The sequence below is a fragment of the Penicillium diatomitis genome (assembly GCF_028827545.1).
Source record: "Penicillium diatomitis strain IBT 30728 chromosome Unknown utg000002l_segment0_segment0, whole genome shotgun sequence".
NCBI classification, from domain to species: domain Eukaryota; kingdom Fungi; phylum Ascomycota; class Eurotiomycetes; order Eurotiales; family Aspergillaceae; genus Penicillium; species Penicillium diatomitis.
Window position 1 is genome coordinate 1,057,347 of NW_026623174.1, and position 23,124 is coordinate 1,080,470.

At 52.5% G+C, this 23,124-nt stretch overlaps 9 protein-coding genes across 9 annotated transcripts; 4 read left to right on the plus strand and 5 right to left on the minus strand.

Annotated features, from left to right (window-relative positions):
- Positions 1 to 1,217: 1,217 nt before the first annotated feature.
- N7539_001502 (putative translation factor pelota) lies at positions 1,218 to 2,593 on the minus strand (the record flags this gene model as incomplete). The annotated part of the gene is made up of 3 exons (XM_056931105.1): positions 1,218 to 1,865; positions 1,943 to 2,431; positions 2,516 to 2,593. The coding sequence occupies 3 exons, from the start codon at positions 2,591 to 2,593 to the stop codon at positions 1,218 to 1,220; spliced, it is 1,215 nt and encodes a 404-aa protein (XP_056793136.1).
- A 1,147-nt stretch (positions 2,594 to 3,740) lies between these two features.
- N7539_001503 (aldo/keto reductase) lies at positions 3,741 to 4,987 on the plus strand (the record flags this gene model as incomplete). The annotated part of the gene is made up of 6 exons (XM_056931106.1): positions 3,741 to 3,812; positions 3,921 to 3,931; positions 4,003 to 4,060; positions 4,145 to 4,326; positions 4,390 to 4,759; positions 4,832 to 4,987. 6 exons carry the CDS (start codon positions 3,741 to 3,743, stop codon positions 4,985 to 4,987), a joined length of 849 nt encoding a protein of 282 aa, XP_056793137.1.
- Positions 4,988 to 5,494: 507 nt separating this feature from the next.
- N7539_001504 (uncharacterized protein) lies at positions 5,495 to 6,487 on the plus strand (the record flags this gene model as incomplete). The annotated part of the gene is made up of 1 exon (XM_056931107.1): positions 5,495 to 6,487. The coding sequence occupies one exon, from the start codon at positions 5,495 to 5,497 to the stop codon at positions 6,485 to 6,487; it is 993 nt and encodes a 330-aa protein (XP_056793138.1).
- A 615-nt stretch (positions 6,488 to 7,102) lies between these two features.
- Positions 7,103 to 8,037, plus strand: N7539_001505 (alpha/beta fold hydrolase; the record flags this gene model as incomplete). The annotated part of the gene is made up of 2 exons (XM_056931108.1): positions 7,103 to 7,538; positions 7,673 to 8,037. 2 exons carry the CDS (start codon positions 7,103 to 7,105, stop codon positions 8,035 to 8,037), a joined length of 801 nt encoding a protein of 266 aa, XP_056793139.1.
- A 231-nt stretch (positions 8,038 to 8,268) lies between these two features.
- N7539_001506 (intradiol ring-cleavage dioxygenase) lies at positions 8,269 to 9,452 on the minus strand (the record flags this gene model as incomplete). Its single annotated transcript, XM_056931109.1, has 4 exons — positions 8,269 to 8,454; positions 8,517 to 8,584; positions 8,674 to 9,041; positions 9,205 to 9,452. 4 exons carry the CDS (start codon positions 9,450 to 9,452, stop codon positions 8,269 to 8,271), a joined length of 870 nt encoding a protein of 289 aa, XP_056793140.1.
- Positions 9,453 to 10,879: 1,427 nt separating this feature from the next.
- On the minus strand, positions 10,880 to 12,016 carry N7539_001507 (tRNA 2'-phosphotransferase; the record flags this gene model as incomplete). Its single annotated transcript, XM_056931110.1, has 2 exons — positions 10,880 to 11,755; positions 11,858 to 12,016. 2 exons carry the CDS (start codon positions 12,014 to 12,016, stop codon positions 10,880 to 10,882), a joined length of 1,035 nt encoding a protein of 344 aa, XP_056793141.1.
- A 777-nt stretch (positions 12,017 to 12,793) lies between these two features.
- N7539_001508 (uncharacterized protein) lies at positions 12,794 to 15,923 on the minus strand (the record flags this gene model as incomplete). Its single annotated transcript, XM_056931111.1, has 4 exons — positions 12,794 to 14,076; positions 14,134 to 14,226; positions 14,289 to 15,290; positions 15,368 to 15,923. The coding sequence occupies 4 exons, from the start codon at positions 15,921 to 15,923 to the stop codon at positions 12,794 to 12,796; spliced, it is 2,934 nt and encodes a 977-aa protein (XP_056793142.1).
- Positions 15,924 to 16,217: 294 nt separating this feature from the next.
- On the plus strand, positions 16,218 to 17,276 carry N7539_001509 (Efg1 domain-containing protein; the record flags this gene model as incomplete). Its single annotated transcript, XM_056931112.1, has 2 exons — positions 16,218 to 16,614; positions 16,693 to 17,276. The coding sequence occupies 2 exons, from the start codon at positions 16,218 to 16,220 to the stop codon at positions 17,274 to 17,276; spliced, it is 981 nt and encodes a 326-aa protein (XP_056793143.1).
- A 1,411-nt stretch (positions 17,277 to 18,687) lies between these two features.
- On the minus strand, positions 18,688 to 20,907 carry N7539_001510 (F-box domain protein; the record flags this gene model as incomplete). Its single annotated transcript, XM_056931113.1, has 1 exon — positions 18,688 to 20,907. The coding sequence occupies one exon, from the start codon at positions 20,905 to 20,907 to the stop codon at positions 18,688 to 18,690; it is 2,220 nt and encodes a 739-aa protein (XP_056793144.1).
- Positions 20,908 to 23,124: the final 2,217 nt, after the last annotated feature.

The following is a 23,124-nucleotide window of genomic DNA, read 5'->3' on the forward strand; positions in this document are numbered from 1 at the left end:
TCTTACTCTCCAGAATAGCTCAGGCGTTGGTTGGATATGGCGTGGACAAGTCTTGTTTTTTTGTGCACATTCTCTTCTACCTGCTTCGCATATCTGCTGTCGAGGCCTACCCAATCTTTTTGGCTAATTGAAGTTGTGATAAACAAAGCCCATTACCCGAACTAGAGCTCCATCTCCAGCGGATCATACTTTCCTGTATTCTCATTCAATCGACCAACGCCCGCAAGAAAAGCCAAAAAAACAATCCTGACTCAGGCCACCAACATTTAAATCTGCGGTTCCTACCAAGGCTCAATATCCACGGCCCCCAATTCTGACCTCAACCCCTCGAGTGCTCCGTCGATACTCCCGTCTCCACAAGGGCATTCCCAAGTCCCAACCCATCGTCCAAAAATAATAAGGTTAGATCCTCGGTCCGATCCATCGGCCGAATTTTGAAATCTACGGAGCCCAGGAATTGTTATTGTTACACAGCCTCACCACGACCGTGTGTATGTGCTATGTTTTTTTTTTTCTTTACTTGACTTTTTACAACCACGAACATAGTAACACGCACTCGTGTGCATGGGTGTGTAAGTTCTGACTTCAGAGATGGAAATGATGGACAAGGTTGACTTTGAAGCAAATCTCCGCTAGTGAGGAGGTGGTCTGCAGTGCTAGAATATCGGGCCATTGTTGGCCCTTGGAAATATACTCTGTGCTCAACTGAAGACCTCCAAAAAGATGCATGGGTCCTGGAGACGGGCCGTGGCTGCATTAAATTAACTCGGTGCGCCTCGTTTCTTCTCTTCGTAGTGTTCGGATGGTGCACTGAAGGACTAGGGGACGCACGGGCTTTGGGGGCTGAGCGGTCTCCCCTGGACTCTTTCAGAGTCCTGAACCTACCGATGCCATGTAGAAAGAGTCTCGAGTGTTGCATCTTGAACGAGTTTGTACTTGGTACTGGTAGTTCTGAATTGAAGACTCCCACTTCTTGGACCATAGTACTATCAAGTCATCTCATCGACAGCTGCTTTTGTTTCGTGCCTATTTGCGCCAGTCCGAAGCAAACCGCGGCCTGGACTGGAATTGGGCTTTCGGCGAGACTGCGCCATGGGGCCAAAACAGGCCGGGTAGATTCTATTTTTGACACAGGGCCAGCTGGGTAAAAGACTGTAAATCTATGTATGTACAACCTTCACCTGCATGCGTCATTTATCATAATTCATCATCATGTATCAATTTTCAGCATCCGAGTCCAGATCCTCATCCACGACGGGAAAGGTGAGAAGCGCGGCAATGCCTCCAAGACCCTCGAGGCGTTTCCCACTCTCGTGATCGGAACTCAGCACTCGCACCTCGCCGCCCTCGACGTCTCGCACTCGATCTACCAAAGAGACCCATCGTTTCCGCTCCGCGACGTCTTGCGACCGGAACAACTTATTCGAGACGAGGAGAACACCACCACCACGACCCACGGCGCCTTGGTCGACTGCCGACTCGACCTCTCGTGGACCGTAGGTGGCTTTGTTTGTCTCCTTACGTAGTTGATCCAGGAAGTCATCCATGAGCTTGGTCTCTCGGGCATACTTGGTATCTGCGAGAAGCGTCTTGACGGCAGGCGACTGGAGAACTTCTGATAGAGAGTTGAGATATCCCGACGCCGAATGCACAACCACAATGCTGGGGAGGAGGCGCTTTAATCCGGGTGTCGTGGTGGCCGCTTCAGATTGAATGTATTTGTGAAAGCCCGCTGCTACAAAGCCGGGGGACGCGAGTAGAACCGGTCGCACGCCGTCGGTATTTGTCCCAGATGTTATGCTTGTATTAAAGTCCATCTGGCGTAGGAGTGTCTCAAGGGTTACACGATAGAATTTGTTCATTCCCTGCGGAACGAGAGACAGATTAGCAAGGTGAATGATAAGGTCGTCCACGAAGAGAGGTCATTGGCATCGATTCTCACCTTATCATGATCGCCACCACCTTGCCTCTTGCGCGGTACCGACATCTCCACTTTTTGCTTCATTATCGTTTGGAATTGTCCGATAAAGCAAATGTGAGCCAGTCCCTCCTGCATCACAACCGCGACAGCCTCGGCCCGTCGCTTGCCTCCCTCGTCGACCGCATCCTTGAGCTGTTCGACCGCGACACTGTCCCACCCGACACCCTCGCCGTCCGCGCCAACCTCCTTCTCGAGAGTGAAGTTGCGATTGAGCTCGAGGTCCAAGGTGTGGAATTGCCCAATCTTGGTATGTGCGGTCTCATTGATAATCTGACCGGAGACGTGCAGCTGAGAGCTTTGTGGGTCGAAATCGAGGTTTTTCACTCTGATGACCAGATTGAGGTGCACACGGGCAGAGGATGTCGAGCCCGTATCTTGCACGGTTGTGACTCGTCGGATTGCGCTGGCGCGGAGAAGATCACCTGGGCGGATCAGGTTGTATGCATGCCACTGCAAAGGTACAAAACGATCAGGTTAGGTGGTGATGAGAGTCCGCCACACTGGACGTGGATGGAGAGATTGGTCGAGTCTCACCATGTCTTCAGGCTCTTCGGGGCAAAGTGTGACTTCACCGGAGCCGCCATGCTCGATTTTGTTCTTGATTAAGCGCATCGTCAAGAGCGTGGGTGTAGAAACGGCGCAGAATGCGTGCCAATTTTACAGACTATTGAGGAGACGCTTCGGACTGAAAAGGAGAGATGATGCAGGAAAGCGCGATGTACGAGGGAGTACTAATCTCGAAACCCGGCGACACAAGATTCCTCGACTCGACAGCGGGGCCGGATAACTTACATCTTGGCCTTTGGGTGACGATGGCGCCCCGCATATACTGCCTGCAGACACCGCTCCTGTTTAAGCTTCAACTAGACACTCAGCTCATCCTGCATGTAACTAACTACCTGAGCCACTATTACTCATGAGTTCATCACTACAAGTTGGGTCCACTTACATGAAACATGTCACTCAGCAGAACAGCGGGTGCCTGATAGTTTATCCTCGACACGGAGATAGAAGAATAGAAGAGTCTCATGTTGGATTTACTGAAGGTGAGCTCCATCACATGGGCCATGTACGAACTGGGTCTCGCACAAGGCTCCAAAATGAGCAAGCAGCCGCTCTGTTCTCCGGATGCTTCCGTATGAATGTCTCGTACTTCTACCACTCGAGTTTTTCTCACTGTTCTCACTGAACCTGGAAAGACTTGGGTAATTTGGTTAGATGGACTTGCTGCTGTGGCTTGAACTGCCTAATTAGGAAATTGGTCGGCTGTCATGGAACCTTCGACTCACGGGTTCACCCGGCAACTACTGATTGACAGAACGGTAGGACTTCGAGATTGAAGATGATCGTACTCTGGGATACGAGCCTGACAACAGACAGCTTTTATGGTTGTGCAGACCCGGGTTGGCTACTGAGTATTAGGATTCGGTAATTGGCCTACCCACTCACCTTTGAAGCTTCAGAGGCTCGGGAGCAGGTGGGCCCGAGCATGGGGTGAAAGTGGTTCTGCACGCCTGGACCTGCCCGGCTTTGAACCCCGTCGCTGACTCCAAAGGTAAACTGAATGAGTGGATTATGGGCTAAGGTTTATGGAGAGCTGACTACATTTCAGTCGGTCAAATTCCTCAATTCGACTTGACTCTTTTTCTTCTTCTTTTTTTTTCAAATTCTCCCATCGAGAGTTGTGCAGTGTTGATAACTTGACACTAAGAGTCTAAGATCTCCAAACATCCACAACAGAGAACCACGCCTCCCAACAATGGCGGGCTTGTCACTTCAGTCTACCTACAAGTTGGTGTCAGGATATGAGATTCCGGCACTCGGCTTCGGTGTAAGTTGCTACATTGACCCATTAAACTAAGTTGACTGTCCCCAGACCGGGACTCCAAGTTTGTCACTGATGCCATGGACCCGACTGACACTGATTCTGTCGATGCAGGTATACCAAACGTGAGTTCATGTGTGTGGCTTTTCTCTGGCAATCATATAGAGTCTGACGTTTAGCGTCTTTAACCCATTAGCCCCTCTGATGTCACCGAAAAAGTTGCCCTTGAGGCTCTGAAAGTGGGATATCGCCACGTAAGTGACGCTCCTCAGACCGAGTCGGTCATGATTTGACGGAGACGAGAGATCCGGGTTAACCTGTCTTTTCTTGGCGCACAGATTGATTGCGCCAAGGTCTACCGGAACGAGGCAGAGAGTGCCGAGGCGATTCGAAAGTCGGGGCTCGATCGCTCGCAGATCTTCTATACAAGCAAGGTCCCTACGTCGTATATGGGTTATGAGCAGGCGAAGCAGGCCATCGAGGAGAGTATCGCAGCTGCCAAGCTGGACTACATTGACCTGTATGCAACCGCCTTTGTCATGCAGCATTTCAAGGAAACATATGTCTGACCGTTTTGTCGCAGAATGCTGATCCACGCCCCTTACGGTGGAAAGGAAGCTCGCCTTGGAGCATGGCAGGCCTTGGTGGAGGCGCAAAAGGCAGGCAAGGTCCGCTCGCTAGGCGTGTCCAACTTTGCAATCCAGCACCTGGAAGAGCTTGAAGAGTACATCAAGAATGGGGCCGGCGGTGAAATTAGTGTCGGCCAGTACGAGATTCATCCGTGGTGCCCGCGTGAGGATATCGCCGAGTGGCTCAAGAAGCGCAACGTTATCGTGGAAGCGTACTCCCCGCTTGTGCAGGCGACCCGAATGGAGGAGCCCGTTCTGAAGAAGCTTGCCGAGAAGCATCAAAAAAGCCCGGCGCAGGTGCTGATCCGATGGAGCTTGCAAAAGGTATGCAACTTGGGTTCCTGCATATTCTGCAAAACCGAATGATTGCGGTACTGACTGGTCTTATGACAATAGGGCTACGTCCCCCTTCCCAAATCGGCCACCGAGTCGAGGATCTTGGATAACGCTCAGGTCTTTGATTTCACGCTCTCGGAAGAGGACATGGCCAGTCTTGCACTCAATGAGTATGCGCCTGTCTGCTGGGATCCGATTCGCGACTGCAAAGAATAAGGCAGTGGGACAGTAGGAAGAGCCCCAGGGTTGAAAAGCCTCATTTAATTCTTAGCCTGGAATATCTTGTCATGAATGTGTACCAGGCTAGAGAACAGAAACATTTCAAACATTCGAGGCGATATATAAATAAATTTGACGGGCCTCCACACAAAGGAACTACGGGCACGCTCCAGTAGACGTCGCCTGAATAGCCAGTGTACGACTGTACGTATTTAGGTCGCATACTGAATAGCCGAGGAGTATGGACCTCATGTGTTGCGAACTTGTGATCCGCGATCCGTGACCGCCTAATCAGGCAATCTGTTGACGGTCGGCTCAACATATTGCCGGGACCGCCGATTTGCGCGCAAAGCGTACGTCAGATGCGACGTTCAAGCCTTCCCTCCACCACAGCCCTCGGTCTTAATGAGGATTTGGGTCAGACCAAATGACACTGATCATTTCTCGTAAACTCATGAGCGTGATTTCCGAAAGGCAGTCGCCGTGACGGCCACGCTTCCAACCATGCCAGACGAGCCACGGCGCATTATCATCGAAAAGTCCAGCACGGTCCGACGCCGGTACCAGCGCAGCAACAAACGATTCAAGTTCTCAGCCTCCCAGCTCCGGCGAATCGAGCGCGAGGAAGAATTGGAACGCCGGGCCCAGGCAATACGAGACAAAGAGGCGAAACGACGAGCCAACAAGAAGAGAAAGGCCGAGAAGGAGGCAAAAGACCGGGAAGAACGGAAAAGACTTGGCCTGCCGGATCCATGTGCGCCCAAAATTCCAGCCAGCCAGCCGCTGCTCTCTGCATTCCTGGGTGCAAAACCTGCGCCTACTGAACAGCGATCCGTGACCGACTCGAGATCTGCTGGGTCAGAGGAGGAGGGGCTGTCCGAAATGGCAAACGGGTTTTCGGGAGGTGATACCGAGGTGGATTCTGATTGCTTTGACGACCTGGACGAGGTGCTGCTTGAGCAGGGGCTAGTCTTACCTGGAGAAGACGAGCAACGAGACCAATGTCCACGAGGCGGCTCTCTCAAGGCTGACACTCTCGGAGATGCATCCCCTAAGACCGTTAGCCCTCAAGTCGGAGGGGAGAGCTTGCTACCGGTCGCACACGAAGATCACGATGGTGACGACCATGCCAAACAGCGGATTGATGATGATGATGATGATGACGGTGATGAATTTTCCGATTGCTCGGTGTTTGATGATGCCGATATAATACAAGAGGCGGATGCTATTGTCGCCGCGCGAATGTCCCAGCTGAAAGCGATCAACTCCCTTCCGGTCCCTTCCACATCTCCTTCTCAAACTGCCGCAAAAGCAATGATGGGGCCCCCTGCACTCATTGAGCAAGCACAGTCACAGGCCCTGACTACTTCCATCCCGTCTATACCTACGAGTGACTCTTTCTGCGACGATACAGCGGACTACTTGGAGGACGTCTTTGCCCGTGGCTGTGGCGACTCCTTTTCCGAATTGGTGCAGCTAGGCTCTGGTGCGTTGTGAAGCGCTTCGCGGGGAAAAGGAGATGAATATGCTTCTCTGTCCTGTCAGGCACATTTTGCACAGTCCGGACCGAGTTATGAGTAAATATCATTGTACAATCATACCCTCAGAGAAAACACGACTCGAGGGCAATTGAACAGCTGCCGCTTGGGTCCGTTGCGGCCCGACAGGCGGCCGCCCGCATCCGCTCGGCGGATGCAGTCTCCACCCCCGGGAGAGTCGGAGTCGGATGAGTACCTGAGCTGCAATGCGCGTGGTTGCAAAGCAGCTTGATTGTGATGCAACGAGATGTTCCGGTGATGAGGGGATCCTGCGGGGTAGATTCAAAAAAGATCGCTGCTCGTTGGCCAACCGCCTTCTTCGAGGCTGCGCTGCACTTTCACGGTGGAAAGAGAACACAGTCCGATGCTGAGAGTATGCATTCTCATTGCGATGTCATTATCACTTAATGGAAGCGTCAGTAGCTCTATCCGCCTTTGATCTACTGCCCCGCTGAGTTCAACTATCAGACGCTCTTCTGTTCGAATCGACACCTTCCCATTCTAGATCTCAGAGCATCCTAACTACCTTTCATTCTCCATTGCTCATCAAGATTCTAACCACCGCTCGCCCATAATGCCCTTCGTACAATCAGGCCGCCATAATCTGCACTACGCCGACTCCCATCCATCCGGCCCACCAACTCCCACGGGCCTCACATTCATCTTCATCCACGGACTGGGCTCTTCACAAAATTACTATTTCCCCGTCATCCACCACCTGACAGCCTCTCATCGTTGCATCACACTCGACACGTATGGCGCCGCTCGTTCACCGTTCACCGGGGACCAGATCTCCATCAACAGCATCGCGGACGACGTCCTGGGCGTGCTGGATGCCCTGCATGTGACCAAGGCGGTACTGGTTGGTCATTCCATGGGCGGGCTCGTTGTGATCGAGCTGGGCGTCAGATATCCTGATCGTGTTGTGGGAATTGTCGCGATTGGACCTACTCATCCATCTGATACGCTCGTGGGGGCGATGAACAGTCGGGTGGGCAAGGTCACAGAAGGTACTTATTCCATGCCGCTGATTATTGATCGACATCCCGGGAGAGCTTCTGAAAAATTGGAGGAAATGTCTTTCCAAGTGCATCTTGTACCAGGTTATTCCAGCACTCACAGCTGACATCCACACTCTGTCCAGCCGGCATGGAACCCATGGCCAATACAATTCCCTCCGCTGCCGTCGGTTCTCGCAGCACGCCACTACAACGGGCCTTTATCCGCGAACTTCTCCTGGGCCAGGATGCCAACGGCTACATCGCTCTGTGTGGAGCGATTTCGAGTGCCCGTGTGCCGGAGTACTCTGCTGTTCATGCGCCGTTTTTGCTGATCGCCGGAGAGGAGGACAAATCTGCGGCGATGGAGGGATGTCAGTATATTCTTGCGCATGTGGGGAGTCAAAGCAAGCGGATGGAGGTTCTATCGGGGGTGGGACATTGGCATTGCATTGAGGCGCCGGAGGAGGTTGGGCGGTTGATTGGGTCTTTTGCGGGGGAATTGTCCTGACGGATGTGAGTTTAGAATCTAGTGAGGTATCACTGTAGGATGAGGAAAGTACATGGCAGTGCTGGCACCGTCTCTTGTGGTCTGCTGCTACGGGGACTTGATGGAATTAATAGTTCTTACGTCGTAGCACGCGCTTCCAATCGGATGCAATCATTACGGAACAGAGCAGATGAGAAACTATCTCGCCAATACAACCTCCGGCCCGAGGAGATTCAACTTTCATGCACCATGCTAGGCAGAGTCAGCAACAAGCTTCACATCGTACTGGAGCTCCAAGCTCGCGTTGGGGTCCTCCTTCCGAGGAACAAAGTCCACGATCAATGACTCTTTGACCGCAAACACCGAGTCATTGTCGAGGTACTTGTCTTGGCGATCGAAAATCTGAGTTGTCAGAGGACGGTAGCCTTCTTTGGTGGCCTATCGAGCAAACATCAGTCTCTTGCGATGCATGGCACAAATCATCGAGGGGCAGGACCAACCAGAATATGAATATGGGCTGGACGGAACGGATGCCGGTCCATCAAGGTAAGCAGCTTGCCACTGGGTCCTATCTCACGATGCGTCGGGGTTAAGTATATCCTGTCAAGGGTGAAGGGGCCTCCTGAGATGACGAGTCCACTGCCATATCAATCTTACCATCGTTTGGAATAGGATACGGGGTCGGCCGTAAACAGTAAAAGTAGTATCGGCCCTCATCATCCGTCTTGAATTTCCCACGCAGATTATGCTCCGCCTGGTCCGGATCCTGCTGCTCATAGAGTCCATTTGTCGAAGCTTGCCAGACTTCGACGTCCGCGCCGGCAAGAGGCTGCTTGGTTTTGAAGTCGATGACGCTACCGTGCATGAAGACCATCTCGCCACCTTCTTTGGGCTTGGTGACAGCAATGTCGGCCCCGTTCTGACGATAGGGAGTATCGGCGCGGAAGAAGGGGCCTAGAATGGCGGTTGCCGTGGGTGCATCTTTGGCTTCGTCGGCAAGAGTGAAGGTGATTTCGTCGACCAAACTAGATTCTCGCATGGTCAGCCTGCTCTTCGGCGTAGTCCATGCAAAGTTCTGCTGATTTTTGTGATCGCAATGGAGTCGCAGGTATTATTATACCTGCACTGCCGGGCTGGGACGCAAGCGATCGAAGTAAATCCCAGAGCTGCAGTTCTCGATACACTTACGACTCCAATCCGAGTACATCGCAGACCAACTGGCCCTCGTTTCGTTTCTCATCACTCATCTGACCCGCCCAATTCAGAAGCTTCACTCCCTCCATCCACTCGTCGACTGTGATTTCATTTTCGCGCGCAAAGTCGTGGACATGGCGGATGAGACTCGCCATCACCTGACGGATGCGTGGTGAGGTATTTGGGCCCATGGCGTTGATGACATTGTCGGTGAATTGCGCGTTGAATCGGTGACTCGCCATGTTGCTTGTTTTCTGGGTCGGGGTTGACTTGAATACAGGGACGAGGATTGCTCATGGAATGGCAAGGGGAAGTGGTTGGTCAATATGGTTTAGGGCATACAAAGAGAGAGAGAGAGAGAGAGAGAGGGGGGCAAGTATATGGTGCAGTAGTTATGCGAGGAGTACAGAGTTCAAGATGAGAAGTGGATCAAGTCCGAAAAGCAGAGGATTGCGTTATCATCCACAGATCATTATTGTCGGTGTTATAGCTAGAAGCCCAGGACTGATCAGATGTGAACAACCAACAAAGGGTTGACTGTAGAAGCGCCTCGAGCGGCTGTGGTCGGGTCGGCGCACATCTCATCGGCTTGATGATCCGCTGCACTTGTGGAGAATGCGCGAGTAGCTTACAACCGCATCGAAGCGTCCAATGCTTCGTGCGGGGCAACCCCGCATGGAGGAGGGTAACTGCGTTATCAACTGCCGAGTGCCGTGACTCCGCAATCTACAGAGCGAAGAGGGTCGCGGGCCGCTGTCAAAGCCTGAAAGCCTGAAAAGGGCGAAGACCGGCAAGGACTGACATGTCACGAGCAGCCGGAGAAATCAATGACTACTACTCCGGAATGTCAGTGTGTCAGGTACTCAGTAGTAGTCAGGTAGGGACTGACAGGTGTCCGGTAGTATGCAAGACTAAGTACTGAGTACTGAGTACTGAGTACTGAGTAGTAGTACTCACCATGAAATTCAGCTTGACTTTCGTCGGTCTAGTCCAGATTGTTGTCATGTGCGCTGCCGACGTCGGTGCAGAAAAAAGTTGAGGATATGCTCCTGGAAGAGCGAAGAAGACCAAGGCGGAATTGATGCTATGAACACCGTGAGAAAGTAAATGAGGGTTGAACCCGGATCCCATTGACTACCGATTCGCTCAAGGTCCATTCTTATTCGCAGCCAGGAACGGACATCGGGAGGTGGCGGAGGTGTTGCTGTCGACCGGACAGGTGCGAAGGTATCAGCGAGATCATTTTGCGAGATCATTTGGTTCGGACACCATTCGAGTGCGCCAAAAAGTTGAAAAGAGATGAAGTCGTGGAACTGCTCGAGCGAGAAGGCTTTCATGATGAAAGAGCTGGAATCTCAAGAGCCCAACGGACAGGAGAGGGAGACGATCTAGTTCTGCAGCGAGGATCCAATGAAATTTCATAGACTATTGCGCGAAGCCTTACAAAGTAGAGTTTATGCAAGTCGTGGACCGAATATGCATTGCACTGCCCGCGTGGTAGTCGGATGTCAGACTGTCGAGTACATCAGGGGATCGGGTCGGCTACCAGCACAGACTTTGCAGGTGTTAGGCTCAGTCCGGGGTAAGAGTAATACGCAGGAGATACCATCTGTGCTTTGATCACTCATTTGTTCGATTTCATGCTTAACGGAACCTGGTCTGGCCATATTCACCGTCGATTCTTGGGGGTGCCCTTCTTCGTCAGGGTTTCAGGAAGCGCCTTGATCACGGCTCCCCGTTCCCAGATCTTACCAAGTCCCGCCTTTCGCTCCACAACCACATCGAAAAACTCACTCGAAACGACCTTCTCTGTATTCCCTTCACCATCGATTTGTGCATTGGAAACGGGGAGGCCCTCACTGAGAATCACCCCATTCTCGCTCCGCCAGAAGGGACAACCCGCGGCAAGTGCCTTTTTGATATCCAGGTAGATCAAGACTTGCGCATCTCGTCGCATTCCCGAAATCACCTGCTTCTCCTGCTTGGTGTCTCCCTTCTCTGTCGTAGACTCCCCCGAGGCCGCTACGACACTTTCGAGAGAAGGCCCCGTCGCAAAGTGGACGTGATGTCGGCCCATCGCCCGCAATCCACCAGATTGTAGAATCATCGGCCATGCACCATGGAAGGTGCCGTGCACTACCGTATCCGGAAGCTTGGAGGTATCTGATAAGGTAAGGGGCTCGAGGAATGATGCCGCATCGACACTTTGAATCGTGTGACCCTGTGTTGCTCGGATCATGTAGTGGGAGGGGTCCTCATCGACCGAGGCTAAAGCCTGCTGTGTCGCATTGGTTTGGTCGTCGTCTGTGGATGGCGCTTCAACCACGGCAGTAGCTGGCTGGTCGCCGCCCGCGGCGAGCTCTCCGTCTGCTGGCTCAGTGGACCCGGGGATGGTGGTCGGCGTTGTTGTAGCCTTGACGGTAGCAGGTCTCGGTTGCGCAGAGGGGATATGGAGGAGGGCGAACCGCTTCTTGTCAGAAGAGTCAACAGCGTGCTTGATCTCGTTAAAGGTAGCCTGAATGGATTTGAGTTTCCGCCATTGAAGCTGCGAACGGAGTTCACCAAGCCACAAATTAGCACGAGATCGTCACTTGCATGTGGTAGAACCACACTCGAGATTCCAGGGCGTTATCGACCAGGAGCGTACCACATCTGCAACATTCGCATAGCCTTGCGCATTCATCTTCACGCCCTCCTTCTCAGCCGCATGTCGCAAAAGTAAGCTCAGCGCCTTCGACACCTGGACGTCACGAGACTGGCCTTGACCGCGGGCCCCGCCGCGTCGACCCTTGGCGGGAGAACTCATGATTTGCAATGCGCGCACGAAACGATGACTTTTGCTGGAGAGTATGGAGGATATCAGGCGCATTGGAGGTCTTGGAGTTCTTGTTGCGTGCGCGCGTGGGCCGAAGTTCTTCAAAGTCGGCCGAGTGGGGCAGTTAAGGTAGTTCCATGCGTCAGAGTCGGAGTCCCATTTGAGGCACTGATAGAAAGGTGCAGGTGCAGTCGTCCAGGATGATTGTGGGGGGGGGGGGGGGGGATAATTAATGTAGGTAGATTAATCTACTTAAGTTTTGACTGCTCTCACTTCATCTCCTTGAATCAAGTGCTGGGTTCAGGGTTGATGTCTGAGCGTGACAGAACATCCATGACAGCACAAATGATCTCACTCGGCCTCGTGCCTCTCTCGTGGCAATCGCGCCCCGCGCGTAAGGGGGAGCCTTATTGACCCGGCTGCTTTGGTAATTGTCGAACTTCAAATTCCTCTTTTGGCGGGGCGTACAGTATTGAAGGTTGACTAGCACTCCACTACAATGAGCTCGATCTAGCTTCCAGACGAAAGGAGTCTCCATATTCTTCGTAAGAGACATGAGTCATCATGATCAAACCAATTCTTCCTCGCGGCTAGCCTGAAAAACCGATGGGGGGGGGGGGGGGGGGGGGGGGTATTGTGAAGAAAAAGCAGAGAACAACAAAATCAAAAACAAAGCACAGATCAGAAATATCCAAAAGAACATGAGCCAGCTTTCATCATCATCCCCGACATGTGCAAATCGAAATGGGAGATCTCCAGAAAAGTGATCTAGGGTGCAGGTGACTTCCGAAGGCACATACACGTACAATCAGGTACAGGACAGAGCCGATGCCTCGAGAACCACTCATCTGCGTGGTGCGCATGGAATCCATGGTTGCAATTCGTGCAAAAGGCCATGAATCGTTTCATGATGTTTGACACCCTACTTTGCTCATCTTCGGCTTCACTCGCGGCCCCGCCCTTGGACATGGGATCGGTGGTGCCGAGCCACTGATTACACACGCCACAACGAGGCAAATGTCGACCGCATCGTGGGCATACAGTCCCGGACATGGTGGCAGTTCCGAGCGGATGGCCGGCCGTGGGGTGGACCGTTTCCGCCGTGGTCGACGGAGAGATTTGAGATGAGGCATCATGCTGGGTGACGGGCCGGGTACAGTAGTTGCAAACCAGGCTGATCTGCTGGGGCGGAGGTGTGAGGAGCTTACGCCCATCGGCAGTAACGGCGAGTTGTCGTGAGGCAACGTCAAATCGTGCCCGCTCGAATTGCATTTTCCAGGAATTCATCTGGTAGCGATATCCTTCACGCCACGATTCAAACTGCGCAACCAAAGGGGCGCTGTTGACAAATCGAGGGACGGTGTAGCTCATGGCGAGGACGGGAGTTTGCACTTCGCTGAATTTCTCAATGTAGGATTGGAAGAGGCCCATGGCGAGATGTCCCAGCCCCGTCAACATCACTCCCTCGACATCGCCTTCGCGAATGGCTTCGGCAGTAGCCTCGCTCAAGTATGCAGTCAACTCTTCGTCCGGGAGCCATCTGAGCGCTACCTCAACACGGTATCTCAATGGCAGTGTGGTTTCCTTGAGGACAGAATGCCAGTCACCCTTGCTCACGAGTGCCAATACTGCCCGTGCGTACGGGTCTGTCAGTTGTTGGGAGATGTCAGCACAGGTGTCCTCCCAATCGGTGCTGGTGTCGCCTTTAGCAGCACCAGCAATGGCCATGGCGAGCAGCTTGTGCGCCTGTAACGGGTCATTGTTTCGAAGAGCAACGTAAGCCAGTTTGGCTTCGTCTTGAAAGACTGCGAGAGCGGCAGCTTTGGAATGCTGACTATCAGCGGAGAGAGCTTTGACTTCCTTCTCTAGTTGTTTGTAGGTTGGTATAGCTCCGCATATGTAAAGACAGAGACCTCTCAGTTCAGGGTAGCTCGTGTCGCATCGTTTGGTATCCGCCAAGTGTAACCGCGCAGCGAGCTGAACAATTGCGTCGGTGACAGCGGCTGGGCCGTCGAATTTGCCCTCGAGGTTCCGTTGTTTGAAGTCGTGGTCTGGTCAAGACTTGTTAGCGTCCGTTCATCGAAGATAAGTCTCCATAAGTCACACACCAAGATCGCCCGTCCACACTTCGTTGATACCGACAAAGCTCAGATCAAAACCATTGACAAGCATATTTGAGCCAGACGACTGGGTTTTCGCGCCTAATGTTCCCTATTAGCCTCGATTGAGAAATGCAGGCTATTCACAAATCCGCATGACTTACGTTCAATCCAATCCCACAAATCCTGAAGAGCAGGGTCATCCGAGACGATTGACCGATTCAAAGCCTCGTTGAACATGTATCCTTCTCTGCATCGAGCTTGTGCAACAGTGGACAAAGTCAATGCCTCCTGGGCCGTGAGCAAGGCAGTTGGATCCACGAGTAAAAGCTCTTGCTCTCGTGTGTCTCGACTTGATAGTGGTTGGGTCTTGGCAACACGAGGTTCACTGTTCTTGCCCGAGTCTGTGGGGGTTTCGAGTGGACTTCCATCCACGCGTGCTCGAATGTCACTCACTACCTCTGAGATTGCGATTTCTTCATCCTCTGATAGCGGGTGAATGGCCTTGAAGCCTCTGTCGCCGGTAGGCAGACCGTAGACCAAGACTCCCCGGCTAGATATGCTCACCGGAGCGGAGGGTGGCCGAGCAGTCACAATCTGTGGCCTGCCATGGCCGTCTAATGCGATAGCACTGGGCTGATTCGACAGACTCATATTCAAGAAATCAAAAGCTACCATGCGATCTTTCTCCCCGCAACCGCGAGTTGGGTGATTGTACGGGTAGCGCACATCTTGCTGACGCCTCAAGAACACCGGCTCTGCATAGTTTTTGAAGGAGCCCTCCCCAAAGGTTTCATCAATAGACGCGCGGTACTCTTCGCTCTGATGATCTTTGGCAATGGCAAACCCCCTAAAGTGGCCAGTGCTCGAGAGCGCTCCGAGGTAGCCTCGGTTGGTGTTTGAAAAGCGCAGGCTCCAAGTGGAAGCCTGAGCATCAAAGACATTGTGAATCTGTAAGGCGGCGACAGATTGGCCGGATTCGGCATTATTCGACGTAGAACCGACCGAAGGCGATGCAAGTCGCGCTCCCACACGCCGATCCCACACGCAAATGGTACTTTCGTTATAAGGCTGACAGGAAGCAATATAATTCTCATCAAGCCAGTCGATGGCCAGATTGTGAACGCATCGCGTTTGAAATTGTAACGATGGACTACCCGAACCCTCTGCAGCCCAAGCCCAGCAGTTAGCAAGGGGTTGTAGGTTGTCATATGAAGGGGACAAAAAACAAATGGAACCTCACCCCTCAGATCGTAGATACGAAGAAATTGGCCCTTGACTCCAGCGACTAGTGTATCTGGTTGATCCCTGAAGAACTTAATACTTGTGATCGGCTCCGAGCTGGCCAGCTTTCTCAATGGTTCGGGGAATCCTTTACTACCACCTGCCGGGCTGAGTCGCTGATTGACGTCCCAGATGTTCAAGCAAAAGTCATTCCTGATCCGATCCAGACCCGACGCAACAAGCCCGTGTGTACTCAATGCCACAGCATTGCAATATCGCTGGTTTCGAACCGGGAATGAGATCGATTCTTTGGCGCTGGCGTCGAGTCGCAGGATGGTGGCTCCACCAGACGATTGACCTACTGCGATCAGATTCTCGTTGGATGCAGACCAGTCGAAGGCGCGAAATACGGGGATATCATTGAGCGTCGATATAATCTCGTGTTGAATTGGTGTATTGGACGCGATGTTTCCTTTCACTTTGCACAGGCGAAACGCCCTACCAGTGACATCCACAGAAAGAAAGCGCTGCTCGAGGTCGGTGGAGTGTGGAGACCAGCGAATTGCAGATTCCATGGCGTTGAATTGATGCTCATAGAGCTTCAAAAGCGGCGATTGAGGCCAAAGCCTCGTGAAAAAGAGGTAATGTAACCAATTCTTGAATTAAGCTGTGAAGCTCGGTGGACGATAATATTTGAGCAATCGCGACACTGTCAACGTTGTCGGCTGGCCGCCTATTGGTCGTGCTGATCCGGGGTCGGCCCGATGATGCCCCGACCATGTCTCTTCTTTTATCTTTTTTTTTCTTTTAATTACAGAGCCCAGCCCGAGGAACATCGAATCTTCGAAAGCCAAGCTTAACCCCCAGCTATGTCGGACGCTCACCCTGGTCACAGCTCCAAGCGAAAGAGCCGAGATGGTGCAGATGACATTCATCCACGGAAAAAGCACCAGCGACACACTGACAGCCGTGCAAAGGCTCGCTTGTCTGAAGACTCGGGTAGCGATGTCGATCAGGGTGTGTCCAGACCGGGCAAGAGCTCCAAAGGCGACTCTGCGCCTAGAAACGAGAACGAATACCCTTCAGTCAATGAGTTGAAGAGTCGCATTCGAGGTGTAAAGCGTTTACTCAACAAAAATTTGCCTGCAGATGCGCGCATTGTGCAGGAACGTGCGTTGGCGGGTTACGAGCAGGATCTTGCAGACGAGCTGGCGCGACGGGAACGATCCAATATGATCAAGAAATATCACTTTGTCAGGTTTCTGGGTATGTGCAGATAGCGACGACCGGACCAAGATTCTGGTGTGTACAGATACAGGACGCTGACCCCAAACCTTTCAATAGATCGCAAGACGGCGACCAAGCAACTCAAGCGCCTCGAACGCCGTCTCAAGGAAAAAGACCTCGACGCCGACCAAAAAAAAGCATTGGAGCAAAAGATTCATGTCGCCCGCGTCAACTTTAACTATACGATCTACTATCCCCTCACCGAGAAATACCTATCGCTCTACCCTAAATCACAACCTGAGACCTTCGCCGAGGGCGACCAGAAACCGGACTCGGACGCCGAATCCAAACACCAAGATAAGCTTCCCGAAGGCCAGCGACCGCCCATGTGGGCAGTCGTCGAGAAATGCATGGCAGATGGCAAACTCGACGATCTTCGGGAAGGCAAATTAAACATTGGCCCCGACGGCCAGCAAAACTCCACATCTGCGAAAAAGGTCGTCGTCCAGAAATATGAAAAGAAAGCCAAGGGCCAGAAGCCCACCAAGGAGCCCAAGATGCAGGACAAATACCAACCCCCATCGGCTGACCTGGAAAATCTCAACCGGAGACAGCGCCGAAAGGAATTGCAAAAGGCCCGCGAGTTGGCTGCTCAAAAGGTCGCGGAAGCAGATGGCGATGACGGATTCTTCGAAATCTAAAATGCAATACAGTAGCATGGGGACAATTGGTGTTTGGTGTCTGCCGCATTTCTTCTTCATTTTTGTGCTTGATATCCCTCTGTTGAATTCAGAAGAGCTCATGTTCGCCACACTGGCGAACTGTCAATTATCAAAAATCATTGACCGGGACGTAACCCCTTTGACACTCGCATATGGCGTATCTCTCTACGGAAAGCAATGTCGCCGTCTCACGTATGATTTGAATATGATGAATAAAGACTCTGTGGCCCGTGTTAGACGACGTATGATCGAGATGGATGCAAATTCGCTTCACGCCTGTCGATTGTAACGGGTGGTGGTAAGTCGGGTATCCATTCTTCAACCACACGAGGTCGTCACAAATTGAGCGTTGGGCGTGCTCGGCACCATTAGCAGATCCTTTGGGCAGCCTCGGCTGGGGTTGAGAAGAATCTTGGCGTTGTTGATTTAGACTGGCGCATGAGCATTGGAACACGGCTGACTTTGATGGTCGACTATTGGAAAGGAGTGAGGTGTTTGGCCAGACGAGGTTGATAATGCGCAATTAATGGTGTACACTTTACACTATAAAAAACAGTGAACATCGGGCATGGAATTACATAAGTAAGCTTGGAGACTACTTCATGATGGAGAATGCGCCCTAATCTCTGGCTGTACTCATACCGATGAGATTCCTACTGGGAGTAGAATCGAGGTATGTTGGAGAAATGGTAGATATCAATGTGTTCACTGGGAAGCCGAGGAACAAACAACTTCGTCATAAAGAATAACAAACTATGTACTGAACAAAACACACAACAAAATGCGGGACTCCATTTCTGAAGATAACCAAGCTAAAGCGAAAAAAAAATGTATCCAGAAATGAGCGGGCTAAGAAGGTTTAGACTCAAAAACCCAGCAGCTTCTAATCCGATAAAGAAGAACCACACGTGAAGTCCAACGTGAACGCCAGGGAAGTAAGAGGTGAAGGGTCAGAGACAGACTGTCTCAAAGTTGAACCCATGCAAAGTGGGAATGGCATCAGCCAATTTTGACGCCAGATAATATGCAGTGAAAGTAAAAGGTCGGATTCGTGTGCAAGGACTAAGCTTGACAGCATAGGATGAGGAAGGATGATTTTGGGACTGTGGCCATTCTGCACAACAGTGCAGTCACGGCGTGTGACTTGAGAAGTCGAGAAAGGCAGGAACCTCGTTCGCAGATGAGGCAGTTTGTGTGTGAAGACAGAAAGAGGGAGGAGTGTTGACCACGGTAATTGAAAGCCAGGTCCCACTCAACGCCCTAGCAGCGGTCCGGCGCTATAAGAAAAATTTTCTCCGTCTGGGGAAAAAAGCAAGAATGAACTGGAAAGGTGAGCAACTGGGGAATTGCTCCAAGAGGCCAAGGCCTTCTCTGAGAGCATCTTGAGCCTTTACATCACGGTACATCCACCGCTTTGGGCACGACGACGTCGACCACCGATGGCAGTGACTCCACCCACGCCGTAACTATCCTCATCGTCTCCGTCGGCGTTGTAAAGTCGCTCCGCCTCACGGGCACGTCGACGTCGGCGACGGGCACCAGCACCAGTGGCGCCAGCTTCCTCGGTGGCCATCATATAGTCTGCCCATTTACGGTCAAGGCGACTTGCCGCATTGAGATCGCCACGGAGGACGCGTTTGGTGTGCTCTTCAACCGTGGGTTGCCAGCCGTAGAAGCTCTTCAAGTAGATGATCTCGGAGGGATACACGGATGCAGGCGATGGCGTTGCAGAAGTCGGGGTCATGCATGGAGTGGTGGCGACAGATTCGGTGTCTGACCCGGCGGGCGCGACAGTCACGACTGGCTTGAACGCGGCCTTTCGTGCACGGGGAATATAGGCATTGCTCGACAGGACTTCTTTGACCCCTGCCCAGGTGACGTTGGTACAGTCAAAGATCACCAACCGCAACCCTATTTCGGGCAGTTTCTCGCCGTAACCTCGCTTCCGAACTCGGAAACTGGCTTCCATGAGGGTCAGGTCGGACACGCGAGTGTTGTCCATCTCGACCGAGCGCAGTCTTGGGCAGTGTTTCATCACTTGCAGCATGCCCGGATCGCCAAGATTCTCGCAGTAGCTGATATTCAGATGCTCCAGGCACTCCGCGGCCGGGGACTTGGCCAACTCCACCAACGCGTTGTTGGTGAGACTTTCCAAATCTTCCAGCTCCAAATGAGAGAGACGTGGAGTGGTTCGTACAACATCGATGACCGAGGCGTCCGTCAATTCCGGGCATTGTGAGATTTGAAGGCTCTCCAGATCAGGGACGTTAAAGGCCAGACTCTTCAACCCGCGGTCTGTGATTTCGGCGCAGCGATGCAGGTCCAGATGCTTCAGTCGTCGGGGCGGCACAATCGGTCGGTCAGTGAGAACGTCGATTGTGGGTTCCGCGCCATGCATCAGCACCTTGAGCGTCTCGTCCGTCAAGTCAGTGCGACTCATAATAAGGCGTTCAAGGGCATTTTGTTCAAAGAGCGCCCGCGCAACGCTATCGTCATCGAAACCGCGAATGCCGCTCGCTCGAAGATCGCCGAGCTGGTTACAGGACTTGGCCACACAAACCAGCCCATGAGCGGTCACATTGATGCACCAGGACACATCCAGACAACTCAATTGTGGACACGATTGGGAGATACTTTTCATGGCCGAGTTGGTCACACTCTTGAGACCTGAGATATTGAGGTACTCCAAGCGAGGGTTACGCGTCAGAAAATGATGCACAGATGGCTTGTCGATCACAGAGTCATTGAGCGATAGATTGACCAAGTTACGACACGCGTCCGACATTCGCTCGCCGTGCGTGGACCATTTGTTGCTCAGCTGAATACAGCCTCGCAGATTGAGATCTCGCATGAACGGTCCGCCTGAAATGACGAGCTTGATCAACACGTCGCTGGGGATCTTTGAGTAATATTCAGACGCGTCCAATCTGCTCCACAGCTGGCCGTCAAAACACATTTCATGCCACCGTTTCGACACCACTGAGCATCGCACCACTTGACGAGGTGTCAGATACCGCAGGATCTGCACCTGCAGTTCGCGCGGCATGTCCCCCCAAAAGTCAATTTTGCGGGACGGGTTGTGGTCCGGTAGGATGGGCTGGATCTCCGATGTTGCTGCCGACGCTGTTGCATCTTCTTCGGCGATCTCCTCGACCGGAGTCCCAGTTCCGGGAGAGTTGGGCCTGAACTCCAGAGGCACCGGAACGCTCCGTGACACATTAGACGACTCGGTCTCCACAAGGCGAATACGTGCATTGTTATCGTCGACTTCCTCCAGTGGTCCGATCGACCCTGGAGTCGGGGGTCCCGGATGCAGTCCACCATAGAGTTGAGAAGCACTGCCGTTGCCCAAGCAGGGCGAGTACGCGGCACTCGATAACGAGACGCACGATAAGGACGCTTTGTGGTCCCGTCGATAACCCGTCGACGCCGATCGGCCGCGGCGGGTTAGCGTGGGACTAGACGACATGCGTTGGAGATTCTGCAACAACCTCTGGCGACCCTTGAGTTTGGGAGGTTGTTCAAGGGGTATCTGCCCATCGGCGGAGGCCGGACTGGCCGGCGAGGCTGTAGTCGCAGGAAGGATCTCATCGGGCATTGAGGAGGTCATGATGGCGGGGGAGAATCGTGCACTGCGCGCTGAGAGTGGTGGTGATGGTCGTTTGGAGGTGGTGGGAGGGAAGATAGTTGAATTGCTTGTTAGTTGTTATGCACCTCAATATGAACTCCAGCCGATTCCGGATGAAAATGAGAAGAATGGCAGCCAATGCAAGGGAAATGCCCGCGAAGTCGAACCTGCGCACTTCAAAGGGGGCATTCAGAACATTTTTTTTTGGGTAGCTTTGGTGGAGAGTACTTGGAGATTCAAGGATAAGAGGGCGTGTCAGACGGCAGGAGGCTCGAGTAATGAGATCCGAGACCAAGGCCGTTCTTTTTCCCTCTCTGTCCAGTGTAGACTGTATAGTATATGCTCCAGTGCAGATGCAATGGAAGAAAGAAACCTCGCGGATCAGAGGGTAGCAGACCACCGACCACCCAAAGAAAAAAAAAAGAAAAGAAAAGAATCCAAGTCCGGACTCGTCTGGGGAAAAAAAAGGCAGATGTGGGTTGTGAGGGGTCGCAGGATAGTCTGTTCAACCCCGTTGGTGCAGCACACACCGTTGGGAGCGAGACTCGTTTACACTTCGGGACGCGGCGGCCAGGAAACCATGGGACTTGCCGAGTCAGACCGGTGGGACCTCAGCCGAGCGATGTACAATAACCGTCCGAACGTGCCGACGAGGATGAGGATGGCGTGGTTTGAGATGGGGAGAGGGATCTCTCGAAGGGATTGTGGGAGGATGGAAGAAGGACTGGAATGATCGTTTGGCAGTCGACGTGAACGAGTTCAACACCGCCGAGGGAAAAGAGAAGGAAGAAAATCAGCTGATGGCGGAGGGTCACAGGTCAGGTTCATTCACACTGCACAATAGAATAATACGGTAGAGTAGTGGCAGTGCCACTGCCTGGGTGTACTCCTGTAGTCGTGTAGTGAGGGGGAGGCGAGTCCGGTACGGACAATGTGAGACGGCCTGAGGGCGAAGAGTGAAGACGAGTGACTTTCGGTGACCAGTGCGAGACTTCCGGAGCGGAGACGAGACTGGGGCTCAGTCCTGCCAGAGAGACCCTGCCCGATCGATAACAAGCATGCGTTCAAAGTATCGAGGGGCATGTGGCAAAATGGGGCTGGGACTGTAGTGGGTATAGTCAGACGCGGATGTATCAGACAAGTACCTCTGACATTGGCAAGCCCGCCGCCTGACCCTTTACAATACGATTTCATTTGCATGCCACTCGAAAAAATTGAACCATTAATGTACATACGGTCCTTCGACGGATAGTGGACCATTCGAGCCCTCATAATCGAGCAACTGATCTCAATCATGAGGCTGCGCCATACCCTGCCACCCACACCGTTTGCGATTAGCATACTGTCGGACGCGCGGTCTGTGCTCCATCACCAGGAATAAGAATACCACTCACTCCAGTCGTAGAGTGGATCATGTACTTAAGTTGTCCATGATCTGGCTTTGCTGACTACTCGTAGTAACTAACTGACCTACTGATTCGAATCAGTCAGTGTATCAGATCAGGTGAGCAATCATACAGCTGCCCCCATTCTGTCATAGGCCAAATCGCCATACCTTGACACATCACCACCTCCTATCTCATCTCCTCCATCACCGGGTCAGCAGTATCACCGTATCGACGCTACTGGATAGTGATACATCTGACTTGCATTTGGCGGGCGCATTGTATAATGTATGCTGATTCGTTCTGACTGTAACCTTACGGGACCCGGACCCACTGTCTAGTGTCCCCACTCTGCAGTCTCCACTCCACCATCCAGAGACCCCACTTCCTATCTGGGCGGACCCCACCAGCTCCCCACCGACTGGTCAGTTACACCCACACAAGAGTGTCTCTCTCTTTCTCCCCCGAGTCCTTACTCCCTACTCCGAGTACTGTAGTAGATTGATAACAGTAACTTAGTATTTCCCTACTTAGTAGTGCTACACCATACTATAGTACTAGGGAGGGAGCTCCCTTTCTTTGAAGAAAATCACACAGACACAACCAGTCAAGTCCATACGAGCGCTAACTGGGGAGCACTATGCTATACCTGACAGGCTGAGACATCTATACAGTGACACTACTGACAATCCTCTCAACGAACCTCCCCTTATCGGCCCTGTTGGAATCCGGTCTACGTCCACGCGACCACCCATGGAGTACCTAGTATAAAATGCCATAAACTAGAGAGAGTAAGTAACTAAGTACACTCTAG